At 39.1% G+C, this 18,898-nt stretch overlaps 1 protein-coding gene and 1 long non-coding RNA gene across 2 annotated transcripts; one reads left to right on the plus strand and one right to left on the minus strand.

Moving 5' to 3' along the window:
* Positions 1-617: 617 nt before the first annotated feature.
* LOC136064711 (uncharacterized) lies at positions 618-1,947 on the plus strand. Its single transcript, XR_010626308.1, has 3 exons — positions 618-741; positions 849-953; positions 1,918-1,947. It is a non-coding gene; the product is annotated as an uncharacterized LOC136064711 (long non-coding RNA).
* An 880-nt stretch (positions 1,948-2,827) lies between these two features.
* LOC111990968 (nuclear/nucleolar GTPase 2) lies at positions 2,828-7,837 on the minus strand. Its single transcript, XM_065766783.1, has 6 exons — positions 7,460-7,837; positions 6,585-6,718; positions 5,877-6,006; positions 5,514-5,674; positions 3,091-3,192; positions 2,828-2,983 (listed from the first exon to the last, which is right to left on the minus strand). Exons 1-6 carry the CDS (start codon positions 7,692-7,694, stop codon positions 2,843-2,845), a joined length of 903 nt encoding a protein of 300 aa, XP_065622855.1. The 5' UTR covers positions 7,695-7,837; the 3' UTR covers positions 2,828-2,842.
* Positions 7,838-18,898: the final 11,061 nt, after the last annotated feature.

Consider the following 18,898-nt stretch of genomic DNA (forward strand, 5'->3'; position numbering starts at 1 on the left):
AAAAAAATTATTAAAATAAAAGAACAATAAGAGAGTTGATGATGATAAATAAAATTTCAATGAAGAAATAAATTTGCAAAATGATAAACATGATGATAATATTGATGTAGATGAATTGATTAGGCAAGGTGAAGAATATGATGAAAATAAATTATTATTTTGGGTTATTTGTCATGTATTATCATTTGAGTTAAGTCAATTTGAATATGTATATTATACACATGTTAATTTGATTTATTTAGTCAACTTGTTAAATATTGTTACATAAAGTGATATTAAATTGGTAATTAATTGAATATAATCTAAATTTATAATGAATATAATTAATTATTTATTTATGTATATCTGTAATTTTTGTATAAATATAAATAGTGTTTGTGTATCTTATGATACACGATACAGAAAAATAAATAATCAATTCATGACATGATTTACATTTTGACTACTATCGTTGGAATTATCAAATGATCTAATTTAGTTTTTTTTTTTTTTTTTTGGTGATTTATTTTGTCTTATGCTTGCTTGCCATGCCTTTTCATGCCAAAATACTGCTGGTAGGACACATTTTGCTTGATTGAGCATTCGCCTTTCCCTTCCTAATTTCTTTTGTTCCTTTCAATTTGTTCCTATGCATTGCAGGTTTTGGATGGGAGGGACCCACTAGGTACGAGATGTTACCATCTAGAGAAGCATTTGAAAGAGCATTGCAAGCATAAAAACTTGATTTTTTTGTTAAACAAGGTTTGTTGCGTTTTATACATCATGATTTTGGTGAGATGATAAGGATTTACTTATTCTTTTATGTTACCTCCTTGCTGCTTGAACATTCTAATGTTCGGTTTTCACAGTGTGATCTTATTCCAGCTTGGGCTACAAAAGGATGGCTTAGAGTGTTATCAAAGGAATATCCAACTCTAGCATTCCATGCAAGCATCAAAAAGTCATTTGGCAAGGTACCCTTATTGGTTCATGTAACTTTGTGGTCGTGATAACTGCTAACTTCTTGATATCTAACAATGTGTGGTATGCTTTGCAGAACTTATTATTATTACTACAAATTCCAGATGTTTCCTATAGTATTACCTCCCCTTTTATATGCACTACTATATTACATACATCTCATGAAGCAAATGTCATTACTTTGAATTTTCATTTATCCCCCTCCCCTTGGGGCCTAACTCATATACTCCCTCCGTCCTTAATTTTTAGGCCTCTATTACTATCAATAAATAAATTTCCTAACATATTTTTTTACCTTATTTAAAATGTCAGTGCCTCTCTTTCACTAAAGTTTAAATTAGGGAGTGTAGTTTTGGAAAATTTTACCTTTTATGTAAAAGATAACGCATTAAATGATATTTCTTTAAAAAGTTGGATTTTCTAAACAGGCCTAATAAAATGGGTTGGAGGGAGTTAAAAAAAAAAAAAAAACTCAATTCAATTCAATTAGTTTGGCCAAATTATATGACCAACAATTATCCTACAATGTAGACATAATGTTATGGCCAAATACACACGTGCACACACATTTTTTTCTTTTCATTTCCTTCTTTTATTTTCAAGCCACATCCAAAGGAACTGTCAGGTTGCGTTTGGTAATGGCTTAAAAATCGAGCTTATTTTACTATTTAGCTTTATTCATAGTCATACTTCACTTTTTGGTACTATTCATGGGTCCCACTTTATTTCAGCTAATTTTTACTTTTATTTACAGTACTTTCAACAAAAAGTTTTCAGTTTAGCTAAATAAATTGTTCCCAAACGGCACTTAACATGATTAATATGGAAGGACCTTATAGTTTAGGATTCACTGAATATATAAATGGCACATTGTATATGTGTAACTCTTAGTGTGATTTAGCTTAAAAAGCTGTTCTAATATGTTCTTTTTCAAATTTATATCTTTCTTGGACTCAGGGTTCTCTTCTGTCAGTATTGAGACAATTTGCTCGCATAAAAAGTGACAAGCAATCCATATCTGTCGGATTCGTTGGGTATCCAATGTTGGAAAGTCGTCGGTTATCAATACACTTCGCACAAAGAATGTAATATTTCTCTTCTCCTTTGCTGCCTATAATGTGTTATTCTTCTACAGCTGCTAATTTAATTTAAGGGGTGCGGGCACACACATAATCATATATACAAGGCCTGTTTGTATAAACAAGGATCTATTCATATATTTATTTCTCTAAATGTTATGTTTGATATATTATAGTAGTTTGATCATTGGATTATAAAATAGAACTTAAACAATTTGGTTACCTTTTGTGCAGTGCAAGTAGATTGCATTTAAATTTGGACTCATTTTACTTTTCAAAATTTTTTGGATTTATTTGTGATTTGTTCTGTTTATGCTGTATTAGACTTTGAATGCCCCATAATGTTATGAATTGAATTGAGTTTTTTTTTTTTTTTTAACTCCCTCCAACCCATTTTATTAGGCCTGTTTAGAAAATCCAACTTTTTAAAGAAATATCATTTAATGCGTTATCTTTTACATAAAAGGTAAAATTTTCCAAAACTACACTCCCTAATTTAAACTTTAGTGAAAGAGAGGCACTGACATTTTAAATAAGGTAAAAAAATATGTTAGGAAATTTATTTATTGATAGTAATAGAGGCCTAAAAATTAAGGACGGAGGGAGTATATGAGTTAGGCCCCAAGGGGAGGGGGATAAATGAAAATTCAAAGTAATGACATTTGCTTCATGAGATGTATGTAATATAGTAGTGCATATAAAAGGGGAGGTAATACTATAGGAAACATCTGGAATTTGTAGTAATAATAATAAGTTCTGCAAAGCATACCACACATTGTTAGATATCAAGAAGTTAGCAGTTATCACGACCACAAAGTTACATGAACCAATAAGGGTACCTTGCCAAATGACTTTTTGATGCTTGCATGGAATGCTAGAGTTGGATATTCCTTTGATAACACTCTAAGCCATCCTTTTGTAGCCCAAGCTGGAATAAGATCACACTGTGAAAACCGAACATTAGAATGTTCAAGCAGCAAGGAGGTAACATAAAAGAATAAGTAAATCCTTATCATCTCACCAAAATCATGATGTATAAAACGCAACAAACCTTGTTTAACAAAAAAATCAAGTTTTTATGCTTGCAATGCTCTTTCAAATGCTTCTCTAGATGGTAACATCTCGTACCTAGTGGGTCCCTCCCATCCAAAACCTGCAATGCATAAGAACAAATTGAAAGGAACAAAAGAAATTAGGAAGGGAAAGGGGAATGCTCAATCAAGCAAAATGTGTCCTGCTGCAGTATTTTGGCATGAAAAGGCATGGCAAGCAAGCATAAGACAAAATAAATCACTAAAAAAAAAAAAACTAAATTAGATCATTTGATCATTCCAACGATAGTAGTCAAAATGTAAATCATGTCATGAATTGATTATTTATTTTTCTGTATCGTGTATCATAAGATACACAAACACTATTTAAATTTATACAAAAATTACAGATATACATAAATAAATAAATAATTATATTCATTATAAATTTAGATTATATTCAATTAATTACTAATTTAATATCTCTTTATGTAACAATATTTAACAAGTTGACTAAATAAATCAAATTAACATGTGTATAATATACATATTCAAATTGACTAAACTCAAATGATAATACATGACAAATAACCCAAAATAATAATTTATTTTCATCATATTCTTCACCTTGCCTAATCAATTCATCTACATCAATATTATCATCATGTTTATCATTTTGCAAATTTATTTCTTCATTGAAATTTTATTTATCATCATCAACTCTCTTATTGTTCTTTTATTTTAATAATTTTTTTGTTTTTTTTTTTTTTTTATATTTCTTCCTGGCATACTAACTTCTTCAATTTATAATAACAATGACAAAAATAAAAAATAAAAATCATTATATTGTCAATTAATACCTTATTCATAGTATAGAAAGAAATTTGCAAATATGAAAGTAAAGTGTAAGTGTGTAGTCCAAATTTTGTAAGAGAAAAAAAAATTATGATAAATTAAATAACCTAATAATTTTGTGTTAAAAAAAAATCTAACAACTTATTGGATTCAAATAAAAGCACAAATTTTAACCAAAAAAACCCATTTTAAAGAACATATCTATGTATCGTACAATTCATGAGCACTAACGATACACCCTTACAATACGGAACTTTTAATACACAAAACGATACTACTAAACACTATGATTCCAACCACCCATGTAACAAGCTCCTTAAAAAACATTGTCGCCAATAATTAACCATCCAAAATAATGCCTAGGAGTACAATGCAAGCAATACCCTAAAAACAGAACAAGAATCAAAGCAGCTTGCCTGGAAGGTGAAATTTTATACATTACTTTTTTTTTATAAGAAAATAAATTTAATAGTGTGTAGGCACCAATAGACGCAAACTGCTGGAAATCAAAACAGCTTGCCTGGAAGGTGACCCTTTAATAGTTGATTTTTGAGAAGGGCCTCTTAAAAAGGCTAAATCCTATGCCATTTCCCTCTTCTCTCCCTTCTCTTTCAAAACCACCCCCCCATGACACAAAATAAATTTATAAAAATAAAATAAATAAATAAAACCCTAGAAAAATATAATGTGTGAAGTTCAGAAAGCAGATTAGTCAACACTCTCGGCCTTTTTTTTTAACAGTAACTTCTTTCAGCCATTTGATATGGCAACAAATGCTTGGGAAATTCAAGATCAAGGGCAATGATCAAACTTCTCAACCTTCCCTTGGTACATGTAGCCACTCAATAAATCAATATCAAGATTGCAAAGGGCTAAAAATTAAAAAATTAAAAAACTAACAAAATATAAAAGAGTGTAATGATAATTGAGAGAGAGAAACAAGACAGATATAATTTTTAGAAAAAAAAAACAAGACAGATATAAATAGATTTATACATTTCAACCAATCAACAAAGAAACACTAACCTGGACAACCACATCAGAAGAGTCCACTACTTTATAGAGCTCACCCCATATACGCTTACTTTGACCCTTTTCAAACATTGTATGCCGAACCAGGTCCCGAAGTCCATCTTCTTCATTTCCTTCAGCAGAGGCATTAGCAACATGCTTCTGCTCAAACGCATCTAAGTAATCAATAAAAATAAATTAAATAAATAAACGTTTTAAATTCATAATATAATGAGCTATCACATGAAAATGCAAACACAAAATGCTTTTTTCACATTTTAATCATGGCCCAGTCCAAAGAGGCCAACCAACTAAATAGAAAGAAGGCCTAGAAGAGGGAGAGGAGAGAGGAGAGAAGAAGGAAGAACATTCATGTACCCTGAGAACCATCAGCTTTCTTAACCAAGGAATCATAATCTGCTGCCATGAGCTTTGGACGCTTCCTCTTTGACTTAGGGCCAAATGTATTCTCAAATGGCTGAGTGTCAAGAAGATGAACTCTGGCTTGCTTCTAAAAAAAACAAGACAGATATAAATAGATTTATACATTTCAACCAATCAACAAAGAAACACTAACCTGGACAACCACATCAGAAGAGTCCACTACTTTATAGAGCTCACCCCATATACGCTTACTTTGACCCTTTTCAAACATTGTATGCCGAACCAGGTCCCGAAGTCCATCTTCTTCATTTCCTTCAGCAGAGGCATTAGCAACATGCTTCTGCTCAAACGCATCTAAGTAATCAATAAAAATAAATTAAATAAATAAACGTTTTAAATTCATAATATACTGAGCTATCACATGAAACTGCAAACACAAAATGCTTTTTTCACATTTTAATCATGGCCCAGTCCAACGAGGCCAACCAACTAAATAGAAAGAAGGCCTAGAAGAGGGAGAGGAGAGAGGAGAGAAGAAGGAAGAACATTCATGTACCCTGAGAACCATCAGCTTTCTTAACCAAGGAATCATAATCTGCTGCCATGAGCTTTGGACGCTTCCTCTTTGACTTAGGGCCAAATGTATTCTCAAATGGCTGAGTGTCAAGAAGATGAACTCTGGCTTGCTTCACAGATATATAAAGCACTCAATTAGCAAATGAAAATATACAATACTTTCATCAATCTAAAACTGTGACTACAAAACTTGCTTGAATGGTAAAACGTGTTACTATTTCCACTAATAATTCACAAGATTTAGCATTTATCATGACTGCATGAATCAAAACCAACTAAATCTTGTAAACTAAATTGTTCAATTTTTTTTTTTTTTTGATAGGTAAAAGTGTAAAACCAAATTGATCAATGATTTCAATGTTTGATCATGTATGCACTGCCAAATTGATTTTGATCAGTCTTGTTTTAGCAGTGACTATAGATATTTCCATTGTATACTTACCGTGTACTAGAGCAGTGCAGGTTTTTTTTTTTTTTTCCCTATTGAATATTAATATTACTTATCAAAAATGTTGTTACTATAGATATTTCCAAGGTGTGGAAGATAAATATGTGACACCAAACACAATGGAATAAGCAACTATAGTTCAGCTAAAAATGGTGTAAGTGATTTCCCTTTTTTTTTTTTGTGCACCAGATGTAAATAATTTTATGTTTCCTCCACAAAGTGGAACAGAAAGCTCAATACCTTTTGGTGATCATTTACGAGGGACCAGGGAACACTCTTCGAATTTACTATGACATGGTAGCCGCTAGACATATGGTTTTGAATCTCTTCACGGCAAACTTCAAGCTTTTTCTGATCCACCACACGAGTATTCCCTGCAAATTCAGCCAAAAATTTTAATGAGAATTGCAATTTTGTTAATTGTCCCCAAATTAGAGATTAGGTGATAATCACTGTGTAAATAAAAATAGCCATTTGCAAATACATCTACTAACTTTAATCTCTTTTCTTTTCAAAATTACTTACATAACGTTAACATAATACCTACAATGTATGATATTATTTCTCTGAACCATAAATGCAGTATAGCTTTGCAGGGAAAAAGCTCTCCTCGTCACAAAACGCCAACAATGAGGGACAAAAGAAATGAAAAGATAAGACCCCCCCCCCCACTAGATAGGGCTTCTTTCGCTCTTTTTACAGAGTCGTGGATTGACAAAAGAAACAAATTTACACCTCATTAAAACTCTAAAACTAACCTAGACCTTACCACACAGAATTTCCATCAAAAACCGAAACTTCTTACTACAATTCCTTGGCTTCTAAGCAATACTTACTTTGAGTTACTAAAACGAATTCTAAAGCCGAAAACACTCAATACAATCTATAAGCAGAAACTAAACCCTAATTATTTCAATTCAATTGGAGCAGGAAAAGCACTAAAACTAACCTAAAATGAATCTCTTTACTACAATTCCTTCGTTTCTAAGCAATACTTACTTTGAATTTCTAACACGGAAACTTTTCATTACAATCAATATAAGCAGAAACCAAACCCTAATTACATTAATTCAAAGCATACGATATGATATGCAATTCAAACTGGGGATATTTACCGAACCACTGGCGGTTGGGTTGGATTCGAGTGTCGGGCAACTCTTTGGATTGGAGGTCGTGCTTGAGGATCTTGCCGCCGCTGTTACGCTTGGGCCTGGTGTTGTACATCTTGAGGCGGCGCACGGTGGCGGCGCTACGCTTCGACCCATTCTTCCCGCCGTCGCTACGGTTGGCGTCCAGCGAGTGCTTCGGCTTTCCCGACACGTTCACCTTCTTCTCCTTCTGCTTCGCCATTTTAGGGAGCTTTAGGGATTAGCAGCTAAAAGCTGAGGTCTAGGGTTTAAGAAGAGGAGAGAGGAGCGTCGGTGCCTCGGAAAGATGGATGGAGCTTTAAAATATATGATCTGGTCCTCAGCTTTTAGGTTATTGCATTTTGGTACTAACAAAAATTTTAATTTGTGGCAATGTATTCGTGCTCTTTTTTAAACACGGTTCAATGTGGTACTAGTCATTTTTCTGGCTAAAAAAACCTGTTGAGTTGTGCTAGCTAGTGACAAATTGTCCCAATATTTGAGTTATCAATCCCTTGTTGGCAAAATTTGGTTACAAACTTGATAGTAGCCTAAGCCTACTATAATTTCATTTTAAAAAAATTACATTGCTATATATTTTGAAAATTTAGCCATTGAATTGCATGTTATTTACGTCTTTAACACACATGTTAATTTTTTCCTCAATCGGATGTTTTTTATTATATGATCCATAAATTTATTTTTTATGCATAACTTTAGACAATAAAAACTTGCAATTTAAATAATTGTTTAATGACATAACTATTGAAATTTCGCAAGCATGAATTTGTCAAAATTCACATTCAATAAAAAGATATTGAGTGAAATTGTAACATTGGGTTACAACCAAATTTGTAACTAAACTTTGTCTATCCCTCATAAGTCAAAATAAAAAAATTAAATATTATGAAAAATGTTACGATGTTTTGTTGTGTACCTAAAATTTCTCAAAAACTATTGATATAGCTAATAAATTGCTTATATGTCACTCAGCCACAATATTAAAAAATAAAAAATAAAAAGGTAAAGCTTATATACAATATATTAGGTACACTACATTAAGTTTCTCACTTGAATTTAAGTATTTTGTTGTTTTGATTTTAATTATTCTTATAAAAAAAATAACATTATATTATTCTTATATTATTGGTCAATGTAACCAAGTGTTTAAATTCAATTAAAAAACTTAATATATTGCATCTAATATACTGTGGGTTGGTTTGAGATCCCCTTATTTTGTTGAAATTGAAATTTTTTTACTCAAAATACTATAGATAAAGATAAAAGTTAGCTGACATAGTATAATGAGACTGATAAATAGTACAAAAAAGAGCAGTAAGGCCCATAAATAGTAACAAAAATAAGTTAGTAAAATTAATCATGCCAAACGGACATTGTATGTAAGTTTTCTCTTAAAAAAACATGTCAACCAAAAAATGCATAAGTTAAAAACCTCACTCATAAAATGATAAATCAATTTACTTTCCGTTGTTGTGCTTCATGTTCTTACACTTTATTTGCAATCAAACACCAACACACATTGTTGCAAAACAATTAGCCTCACAAGTTGCATTGCATAATACCCCAAATGCTCACTTTCTTCACAACCAAATGTAATATTGATGCATACGTATTGTAAAATCAACCAAACCCCACACCTACTCTCAAGTTCAAGTTGCACCCACCTAATGACCATGAATTTACACCTGTCGTTGTGAACCCTTAGCAAAACCACCATAAACCACTAGCCATATCCCATTTCCCAAAAAAATCTAATTGGCTCTATCAACATTAAGCCAAGACTAAACCACACAACCACCATGAGTGATCCTAAATCAACTTTACGAGTGATTCATTCATTGCCACCCAAATCCCCCTTCCTTGAAGTCCATATCAACCATATCCACTAGTAGTGCTATGTGTATGATCAATTTTGTAACAATCCAAAATTGGAATAGGGTTTCAAGCAATCTTGGCATAATCTATGCCATCTTGTTTGTGGCAATCAAGGCTATGGTGGGTATGCTTGGAAGGAAAGTTAGATTTTGAAAACGTTGCAATGTGGTGACCATAATAAGTAACATTTACTTTAGTTATGTTCCACTAATAGCACCTAACGTATGCCAATTTTGGTGGACAATGCTTTACCATGGTGAATTCATATAATTCTAACATACCGAAAGGCCATAAGCGAATTCATTCATGGTCCATAGGACCAACACCATTCAAAGGTAGGGGGCTCGCCCCACATTAATGAATAGTCACAATTAGGGGTGTGCGCAGGTCAGATTGGGCGAGTAACTGCCAATATTTCTATCCAATCCGCCACTAGCGGGTTGGGAAAATTTCAATCCACCACCAACCCACCAAAGTCTAAATCCGGTGGATTGGTTACAAATCTTGGCAGTTTCAACTTAGTGGGTTAGGCAAGTTGGCATTAACAATGTTTTGTTTTTTTAATTATCACAAACTACAATTTGTTATTGATAATCTCAAAATATAACTAATGCACACAAAAAACTAAATGTAGATTTCATTGAATAATCTCAATTCCATCACAAACATAGAGTCAATGAAAAAAAGATATATCATCTCTAAGAAAAGTAGGCTCTGCCTTACAACTTAGGAAATTAAAAAATAGTAGAATTAAATCAACAAACTCAAAGTCTTAACATTCCCAAAGTCACATCAAGGATTCAAAATAATAACATACCAATATAACAAATAAACTTCAAAATGGTATGCATGGTCTCAATAGCCATAATGTAATCAAATTAAACCCACTGAAAATAAATTCAATTCTAACAAAAGTTCTTCACAAAATAGACTTCATCAATCAACTTCAAGCTTGGTACCACTCCAAAAATTAAGTTGAACTCCTCCAAAGCAAGTACCAACCTAATCAATCATCCACAACATAAGATAAAATTAGGAAGGTTACTGTTATCTATATAAGATAATGAAAATTGCACATAATCCTAAGTTGCTTTAAGTACAACAATGCCAAATATAATGATGCAATGGTAAATCCCAGATATGAGCTACATTGGCAACAAGCATTTGAACACTTGATTGCATAAAAGAATAAGGTAAGGCTGAATTGTGAAAAATTGTATGAAAACTTGGATCCGTGACTGCCAAGCCAAATCCCAAGGACCAGGCTTCGACCATGTATGCACTAAGGGCTGGTATGAGGCTCTCATTTTCTCTCTTTTATTTTAACAACAACACCCAGCTTGAATTACACACACACAAGAGGCCCAAATAATGTTATAATCCCTCTAGAAAAACTTCTAGAGGGTTTGGTTTACATGCTTGATAACTTAGGATTATGTGCAATTTTCATTATTATATGCTTAGATGATTTCGCGTTGTTTGATTTTACTCAGTTATTATATTGTTTATGTTATCATTTATAATGTAATCAATCTAATCAAGTTTAAGCAAATGAAGATAGAGAATGGATGTTACCTGCCTAAGCCAAGTTCCTCAAAATCAACTAAATCAATTATCCATATCTTTTATATTTAAAGCAGCAAATTATGAAATAAAAACATTACATATAATAAACATGTTACTGCACAGCAATTAATCAAAACTAACTAAATTAAAGTATCCATGAACCAACTTCAACAAATAATTTATAAAAAAATGTTACCTGACTCAATTTCTTCATATTTTTCTATGTCATCCATAGCCTCTCGAAGGTTGATTGGAATTAGTGAAGACCGCAACCAATTCTGTCCACAAATAAGAGCCTCCACCATCTTTGGAGTTAGAGAACTTCAAAATGGATCAAGTACATGTCCACCAGTACTAAAAGCTGACTTAGAGGCCACTGTGGAGACTGGAACAGCCAAGACATCTCGTGCTATTTGAGAGAGAATTTGATACTTGTGGTTATTAAGCTTCCACCATGCCAAAATATCAAATTCAGCATTGCCTAGACCCTCACAATTTTCTGTCAGAAACCTATCCACTTCAGATTTATTCTCCAAACTTTCTGCCTCCTCCAAATGTTTCTTATATTGAAAGGCAAATTACTTGCTATCATCTTCCTCCTCCTCATCAACATCAATCTCTTCAAAAGTTTGACTTACACTAAGTTTTGCAACATTAGCACTAGTATCCTTTTGAAGATAGTGCTCATATAATTTTGTTAATTTTGCCTTCACCATTGCTGTTAGTTCTTCTGCCTTGGATTTCTCATAACTTGTTTAAAGGAAAACGTAATATATCTCAATTTATAACGAGGGTCTAGCACAACAGCAACATACAACAACAAAAAAAATGATATTTTTAATATTCTCCCAATATTTGTCATATTTCTTTCTCATGCTAGCAACCATATTCTTTAACATATTGTCCTCGCTTCTAGTTAAAGTCAACAATTTAGATTGCATTGACACAAGTTCATGGAAAAATGCATTAAATGTGACATATAAAAAGCCTGAAAATCGCAAAGTCACTTTATAAAAAAGTTTTAGAAATTGCACAAAGATTATAGCATTTCCCCAATCAAGCAAATTAGGAATCCCAATATTCTTTCTCCCCCTCCCTTTTCCTCTCCTATTATCATCCTCAACCCTAATCTCATTCTCACCATTATCATCATCATTGAAATATGAGTCAAATTGTGAGTCTTCCTCTTGTAGCCACTCAAAAGTATTTTGGAACTTCACAGCTGCCTCCAACATCATATAGGTTGAATTCCACCTAGTTGGAAGATCTAGGCATATTAGACTTTTACTAAAAAAAATTTCATGCTCTACACAATTATTAAAAGTTTGAAGCCTAGACGGAGAAGACCTAAAATATCTCACTGCATTTCTAATCTTAACAACTGATTCATTTTTATCTTTTAAGCCCTCACACACTATAAGATTAACAATATGTGCACAACACCTCATATGCAAAAACTCATTATCCAAAATAGTGGTCTTCCAATCCTTAGTTTTTCTTTTCAGTCTTTCAGATATTGTATGACAATATCATTTGAACTTGCATTATCAAGTGTGATTGTAAATATCCTATCTATCCCCCACTCTTGCAAGCAATTCTCAATATGCTTACTGTGGGGCCAGAAAATCGAGTAGCCTTGGCCCACTCCAAACCAGTCCCAAATGGCCCACGCCGAGGATGCTAGATGGGTCCGAGGATGAAAGCGCAAAGACCAACCTCCGATGAGAATATCCGAGGATGACCCTGTCCTCGAGTGTCCGAGACCTCGGAAAAACACGAGGACCACCCCACCAAAGGAATCTTTAATATCCGAGGAGGAGAGAACTCAGTGCCGCGCGTCGGTGACATGAGCGCGACGAAGGAGCAAGCCTTAGGTGAGCAGTCACCTCCGCATTGAATGCGCTCACTTAACCCCCCTGGCCGCATTAATGGGGATGTAACCCCTTGGCAGGGCAACATCGATCATGGTGAGCCACTTGAGTACGGATAAGACCTCTGACGGGATAGAGGGTCAGAGCGGAGGCCAATGGATGATCAACAGAAGGAAGGAGAAGATAAGAGAAAGAAGCAGGATATAAGAAGGGGAAAAAAAGAATTAAGGGAGGACCTTTTGGGGGAATTTTGGGGGGATGGAAGGGAGTGACAGAGAGGAACTGGGAGAGTGTTAGTTTCAGGGAGAGGGGCCTCTTCGGACGGGTGCTGAGGAGCCACCCTCAGCTGTAAACTGGGCTCACTCCCCTGCAATGAAAAAGAAGTGATTTGTATTCCGTTGCTAGTCTGTTAGAGCCTAAACCTTCGATCCACTCTCTAAAAATGTATTGTTGGGAAACTTTTCTAAAACAGAGTCCCTACAATTGGCATCGTCTGTGGGGAGGATTAGCGCAGTAGCAGGCGCAACGGGCGATTGTTCCTAAGTAGTCATTCTACGGAAGGTTGGCAGTGACGCATAATATAAAAAAAAAAAAAAAAAAAAAAACAATACATTTTTAGAGAGTGGATCGAAGGTTTAGGCCCTAACAGACTAGCAACGGAATACAAATCACTTCTTTTTCATTGAAGGGGAGTGAGCCCAGTTTACAGTTGAGGGTGGCTCATCGGCACCCGTCCGAGAAGGCCCCTCTCCCTGAAACTAACACTCTCCCAGTTCCTCTCTGTCACTCCCTTCCATCCCCCTAAATTCCCCAAAAGGTCCTCCCTTAATTCTTTTTTCCCTTCTTATATCCTCTTCTTTCTCTTATCTTCTCCTTCCTTCTGTTGATCATCCATTGGCCTCCGCTCTGACCCTCTGTCCCGTCAGAGGTCTTATCTGTACTCAAGTGGCTCACCATGATCGATGTTACCCTGCCAAGGGGTTACATCCCCATTAATGGGCCAGGGGGGTTAGGTGAGGCATTCAATGCGAAGGTGACTACTCACCTAAGGCTTGCTCCTTCGTCACCTCTTGTCACCGACGCGCCACTGGGTTCTCTCCTCTCGGATATTAAGGATTCCTTTGGTAGGGTGGTCCTCGTGTTTTTCGGGGTCTCGGAGCCCGAGGACAGGGTCATCCTCGGACCCATCTAGCATCCTCGGCTGGGCCATTTGGGCCTGGTTTGGAGTGGGCCAAGGCTACCCGATTTTCTGGCCCCACAATAACCCCTCAAAATCTTGCTGCACCATCCTCGGGCGGGGAGAAGGATTTTGACATCCTCGGCCTTACCCCCCGTCAGCACTGGGGTCCATTCATCTGCCCAAGGCACGTCGCTGACGTTTCAGAGCGCGTAACGTGCCCGTCATTAAATTCAGGCGGCTTTGTGCTCCCCACGTCTAATGGGGCGTTACCAATCCAACGGTGGAGGTTTGTCTCGCATTTATGGGCAGGAAAACCCGCATGGCTCTTTGATCTGGGGTATAAATACCCATACGAACCGCTTCTCCCTGTTCCTCATTCGTAATCAAGAATTCTCGTGCGTCATTCCTGAGTTCAGCCACACTCTCACTTACATCTTCAACACAAAAAGCCTTCCGAGGGGCTCCTCCTCTTTCCAATAAGTCGCTCTATCCCTCTCTAAGCTCTCTTTCTCTTTACCCTTTCATTTCCTTCACCTATTCTTTCTTAGTTCCTTTAGGTGTCAACTGGGATGGGTAGGTTTAAGAAATACGTCGATACTGAGGAGGCGATGGAGAAATTCATCGCCGACTATAGAATTCCCGGCAATGTAGGTCTGAGATATTCTGAGGACGGGGATTGGCACCTACACAGACAAGAGGGCGAGGTGGTAATTCCTATTGTCGCCTTCCTTGAAGGGGGATGACGATCCCCATAGGGCCGATGATGAGGGACTACCTCACGCACTTCCGGTTGGCCCCTACTCAATGTGGGATAAACGTCTTTAGGATTCTGGGCTGTGTGGACGCCTTAAATGAGAAGATGGGGCTAAGGTTGACCCACCATGACGTGAACTGGTGCTACAACCTTCAGCTCCTTAAGGTAAGTCTTATTACCTGAAGACGAGGGACGATAGGGCGCGGCTCATTTAGTGCCTCCCTGAGTCCAGCAAGGGGCTCAAAGAGGATTTCCTCATCGTGTCAGGGGAATGGCACGACGGCCTTCACTGCCCAACAACAGAGGGAATACCAGGTGGGGTAATGGAAAATAGGAGGGGTTTCAAGTTCTCTTCTTTTTTCTTCCCTTTTTTTTACTAACGCGGTGGTGCTTTCCGTTTGCAGACCCGCACGCTTTGAGCATCACTTCCATTTGGTCAACCAAGAAGATTTGTAGAAGGTGCTGAGGGCGTCGGTTTATATAAACAAGGACGACAATCAAGTTAGGGCCGCCCACATAATCTTGGGGTATAAACCTGCTCAGAAATCATTCCCGGTTCCAAAGCACGTCATCCTAGCCAACGATCCTCAGCTTCAGAGGATTATTGTGACCGAGGAGGGATTTCAGTTCCCTGAGGGCCCTCTGAACTAGAAGTTGTCGCCGTAGCCGTCCCTTCTACTTCCCAAGCATTCGCCGAGGCTGCCGAGGAGGACACAGAACGGGAGGATGACGTGTTCGATGTTTTTGCCTAGCTTGATCAGTTCGAGGACCCTTCCGGGGACTTGGGCGATCCTAATTTGACCGAAGCAGGCCTTCTTGCTTTAGAAGCCCCTCCTCCGCCAACAATGGGTTATAAGTGGAAACCCACCACCAACTTGTTGGACCTGATTGAGGGCCAGCCAGGGAAGTCTCAAAGAAGCTTCCCCCTCCTCCTTCGAAGATTAGGTTGACTTCCGCTCAGCAGAAGCTCCCTCCACCTCCTTCCCAGACGAGCCCGCCCTCTGGGTCCGCGCTTGCCGGCCCAAGAAGAAGAAGGATAAGGGCAAAAGGCCTGTGGAGAAAAGACGGTGTCCTCGCAGGAGGAGGATGACAATACTCTGCGGCCGTCCAAGCAGCTTAAAATAGGCGACAAGAGTCAGGGCAGGCAGGTCGTCGACACCACCCCGTCTGAGGCTCAGGCCTGGCTCCCAGCTCCGATGCTCCATGGGGAGCCTTTGAGGGATAACGCCTCCCTCAGGACTTCGATGAGGGCGAAGGAGCGCGCATGGCCGATGCGCTAGAGAGGAGCCTGCTGCTCCCGGCGGACATGGTCGAGCTTAACTCTTTGACAAGCGAGCAGGTCTTCCTCAGCCTTAAGCGATATATGGGGATGGTAAGGGCTATAATTTCGACTCTCCTCCCATTCTTTTTCTTTTTCCCCTTTTTCTTTTGTTGGGCTGATAGAGCATTGGTTATTCTGGCAGGCTGTCCAGGCCATCTATAGGTTGGAGGGGGCAGCGAACGACCAGAGGAAGGCCCTCAACTAGGAGCATAATTGGTGCTTTCAGGCTACCCGGGCTCTGAAGAACTTCGAGGCCAACCTTGCCAAGGCCCGAGAGGACTTGAAGGCGATGACCAGGCTCGAGATAGTGCAAAGTCTGGTCTTGCGGGTGCCCAAAACCAGGCCAAGGAGTAGACAAAGCGCCTGGGCGAGGCGGAGAAACAGCTGCAGATCGCGAGGGATCTAATCGCAGATCTGCGGGCTAAGGTGACAACGGCCGAGGGGGCCCAGAGGGAGGCAGAATGGGCCAGAGACCAGGCTCGGCAGGTCAAGGACGAGGCAGATTATAGCAGGGAGATGTCCCTGACTGCCAAGGAGGAGGCTGAGACCGCAGCCTACGCTGATGGGATGGCTGCGGTAGAGACCCTCTATAAAGCTCAAGTTCTGGGGGTATGTAGGCGATACTGCTCCCAGGTCTGGGTTGAGGCCCTCAAACAAGCTGGGGTGGAGGCCACGTCCGACCTGTGGAAGGCGGAGAGCGTGTATTACCCCCCTGCTATCTGCAATGAGCTGCCCCAAAAGATTGTTGAGTAGGTGGGGGCGGCTGAGCTAAAGGAGCATCTTAACGAGGAGGTGCCCCAAGAGATAGTGGAGGTCCCTTCCGATGCTCAGATTCCCACCACCGAGGAGGCAGCCGTTCTAGCTGTGCCCTCGCAGGGCATCCCCTTAGGCCAGGGCTCAGAGGACCCAGAGGTTGCCCTTGTCCAGCCTGAGCAGAAGGAGTAGATTCCCTGGCGCCTTGGCTTGTTCTGCTTTTGCCGCTGGCTTGACCCTTTTCCATGCCTTTGTCATTTTACTTCATTTTGCTATTCTTCTCTCTTCTATTTTNGTTGGCTAGGATGACGTGCTTTGGAACCGGGAATGATTTCTGAGCAGGTTTATACCCCAAGATTATGTGGGCGGCCCTAACTTGATTGTCGTCCTTGTTTATATAAACCGACGCCCTCAGCACCTTCTACAAATCTTCTTGGTTGACCAAATGGAAGTGATGCTCAAAAGCGTGCGGGTCTGCAAACGGAAAGCACCACCGCGTTAGTAAAAAAAAAGGGAAGAAAAAAGAAGAGAACTTGAAACCCCTCCTATTTTCCATTACCCCACCTGGTATTCCCTCTGTTGTTGGGCAGTGAAGGCCGTCGTGCCATTCCCCTGACACGATGAGGAAATCCTCTTTGAGCCCCTTGCTGGACTCAGGGAGGCACTAAATGAGCCGCGCCCTATCGTCCCTCGTCTTCAGGTAATAAGACTTACCCTTAAGGAGCTGAAGGTTGTAGCACCAGTTCACGTCATGGTGGGTCAACCTTAGCCCCATCTTCTCATTTAAGGCGTCCACACAGCCCAGAATCCTAAAGACGTTTATCCCACATTGAGTAGGGGCCAACCGGAAGTGCGTGAGGTAGTCCCTCATCATCGGCCCTATGGGGATCGTCATCCCCCCTTCAAGGAAGGCGACAATAGGAATTACCACCTCGCCCTCTTGTCTGTGTAGGTGCCAATCCCCGTCCTCAGAATATCTCAGACCTACATTGCCGGGAATTCTATAGTCGGCGATGAATTTCTCCATCGCCTCCTCAGTATCGACGTATTTCTTAAACCTACCCATCCCAGTTGACACCTAAAGGAACTAAGAAAGAATAGGTGAAGGAAATGAAAGGGTAAAGAGAAAGAGAGCTTAGAGAGGGATAGAGCGACTTATTGGAAAGAGGAGGAGCCCCTCGGACAGGCTTTTTGTGTTGAAGATGTAAGTGAGAGTGTGGCTGAACTCAGGAATGACGCACGAGAATTCTTGATTACGAATGAGGAACAGGGAGAAGCGGTTCGTATGGGTATTTATACCCCAGATCAAAGAGTCATGCGGGTTTTCCTGCCCATAAATGCGAGACAAACCTCCACCGTTGGATTGGTAACGCCCCATTAGACGTGGGGAGCACAAAGCCGCCTGAATTTAATGACGGGCACGTTACGCGCTCTGAAACGTCAGCGATGTGCCTTGGGCAGATGAATGGACCCCAGTGCTGACGGGGGGTAAGGCCGAGGATGTCAAAATCCTTCTCCCCGCCCGAGGATGCGTGCAGCAAGATTTTGAGGGGTTATTGTGGGGCCAGAAAATCGGGTAGCCTTGGCCCACTCCAAACCAGGCCCAAATGGCCCATGCTGAGGATGCTAGATGGGTCCGAGGATGACCCTGTCCTCGGGCGTCCGAGACCCCGAAAAAACACGAGGACCACCCTACCAAAGGAATCCTTAATATCCGAGGAGGAGAGAACCCAGTGTCGCGCGTCGATGACAGGAGTGTGACGAAGGAGCAAGCCTTAGGTGAGTAGTCACCTTCGCATTGAATGCACTCACCTAACCCCCCTGGCCGCATTAATGGGGATGTAACCCCTTGGCAGGGTAACATCGATCATGGTGAGCCACTTGAGTACAGATAAGACCTCTGACGGGACAGAGGGTCAGAGCGGAGGCCAATGGATGATCAACAGAAGGAAGGAGAAGATAAGAGAAAGAAGTAGGATATAAGAAGGGGAAAAAAGGAATTAAGGGAGGACCTTTTGGGGGAACTTTAGGGGGATGGAAGGGAGTGACAGAGAGGAACTGGGAGAGTGTTAGTTTCAGGGAGAGG

The sequence above is a fragment of the Quercus suber genome, unplaced genomic scaffold (genome assembly GCF_002906115.3).
Source record: "Quercus suber isolate HL8 unplaced genomic scaffold, Cork oak 2.0 scaffold_743, whole genome shotgun sequence".
Classification (NCBI taxonomy): domain Eukaryota; kingdom Viridiplantae; phylum Streptophyta; class Magnoliopsida; order Fagales; family Fagaceae; genus Quercus; species Quercus suber.

Excerpts from the sequence above, each read along its gene's own strand:
- LOC111990968 (XM_065766783.1), bottom strand. The coding sequence starts at position 7,694 with ATGGCGAAGCAGAAGGAGAAGAAGGTGAACGTGTCGGGAAAGCCGAAG. Across the intron at positions 6,007-6,584 it reads TCGTAAATGATCACCAAAAG|CAAGCCAGAGTTCATCTTCT; the intron begins GTATTGAGCTTT and ends ATATCTGTGAAG. Across the intron at positions 3,193-5,513 it reads CTTCTGATGTGGTTGTCCAG|GTTTTGGATGGGAGGGACCC; the intron begins GTTAGTGTTTCT and ends TATGCATTGCAG.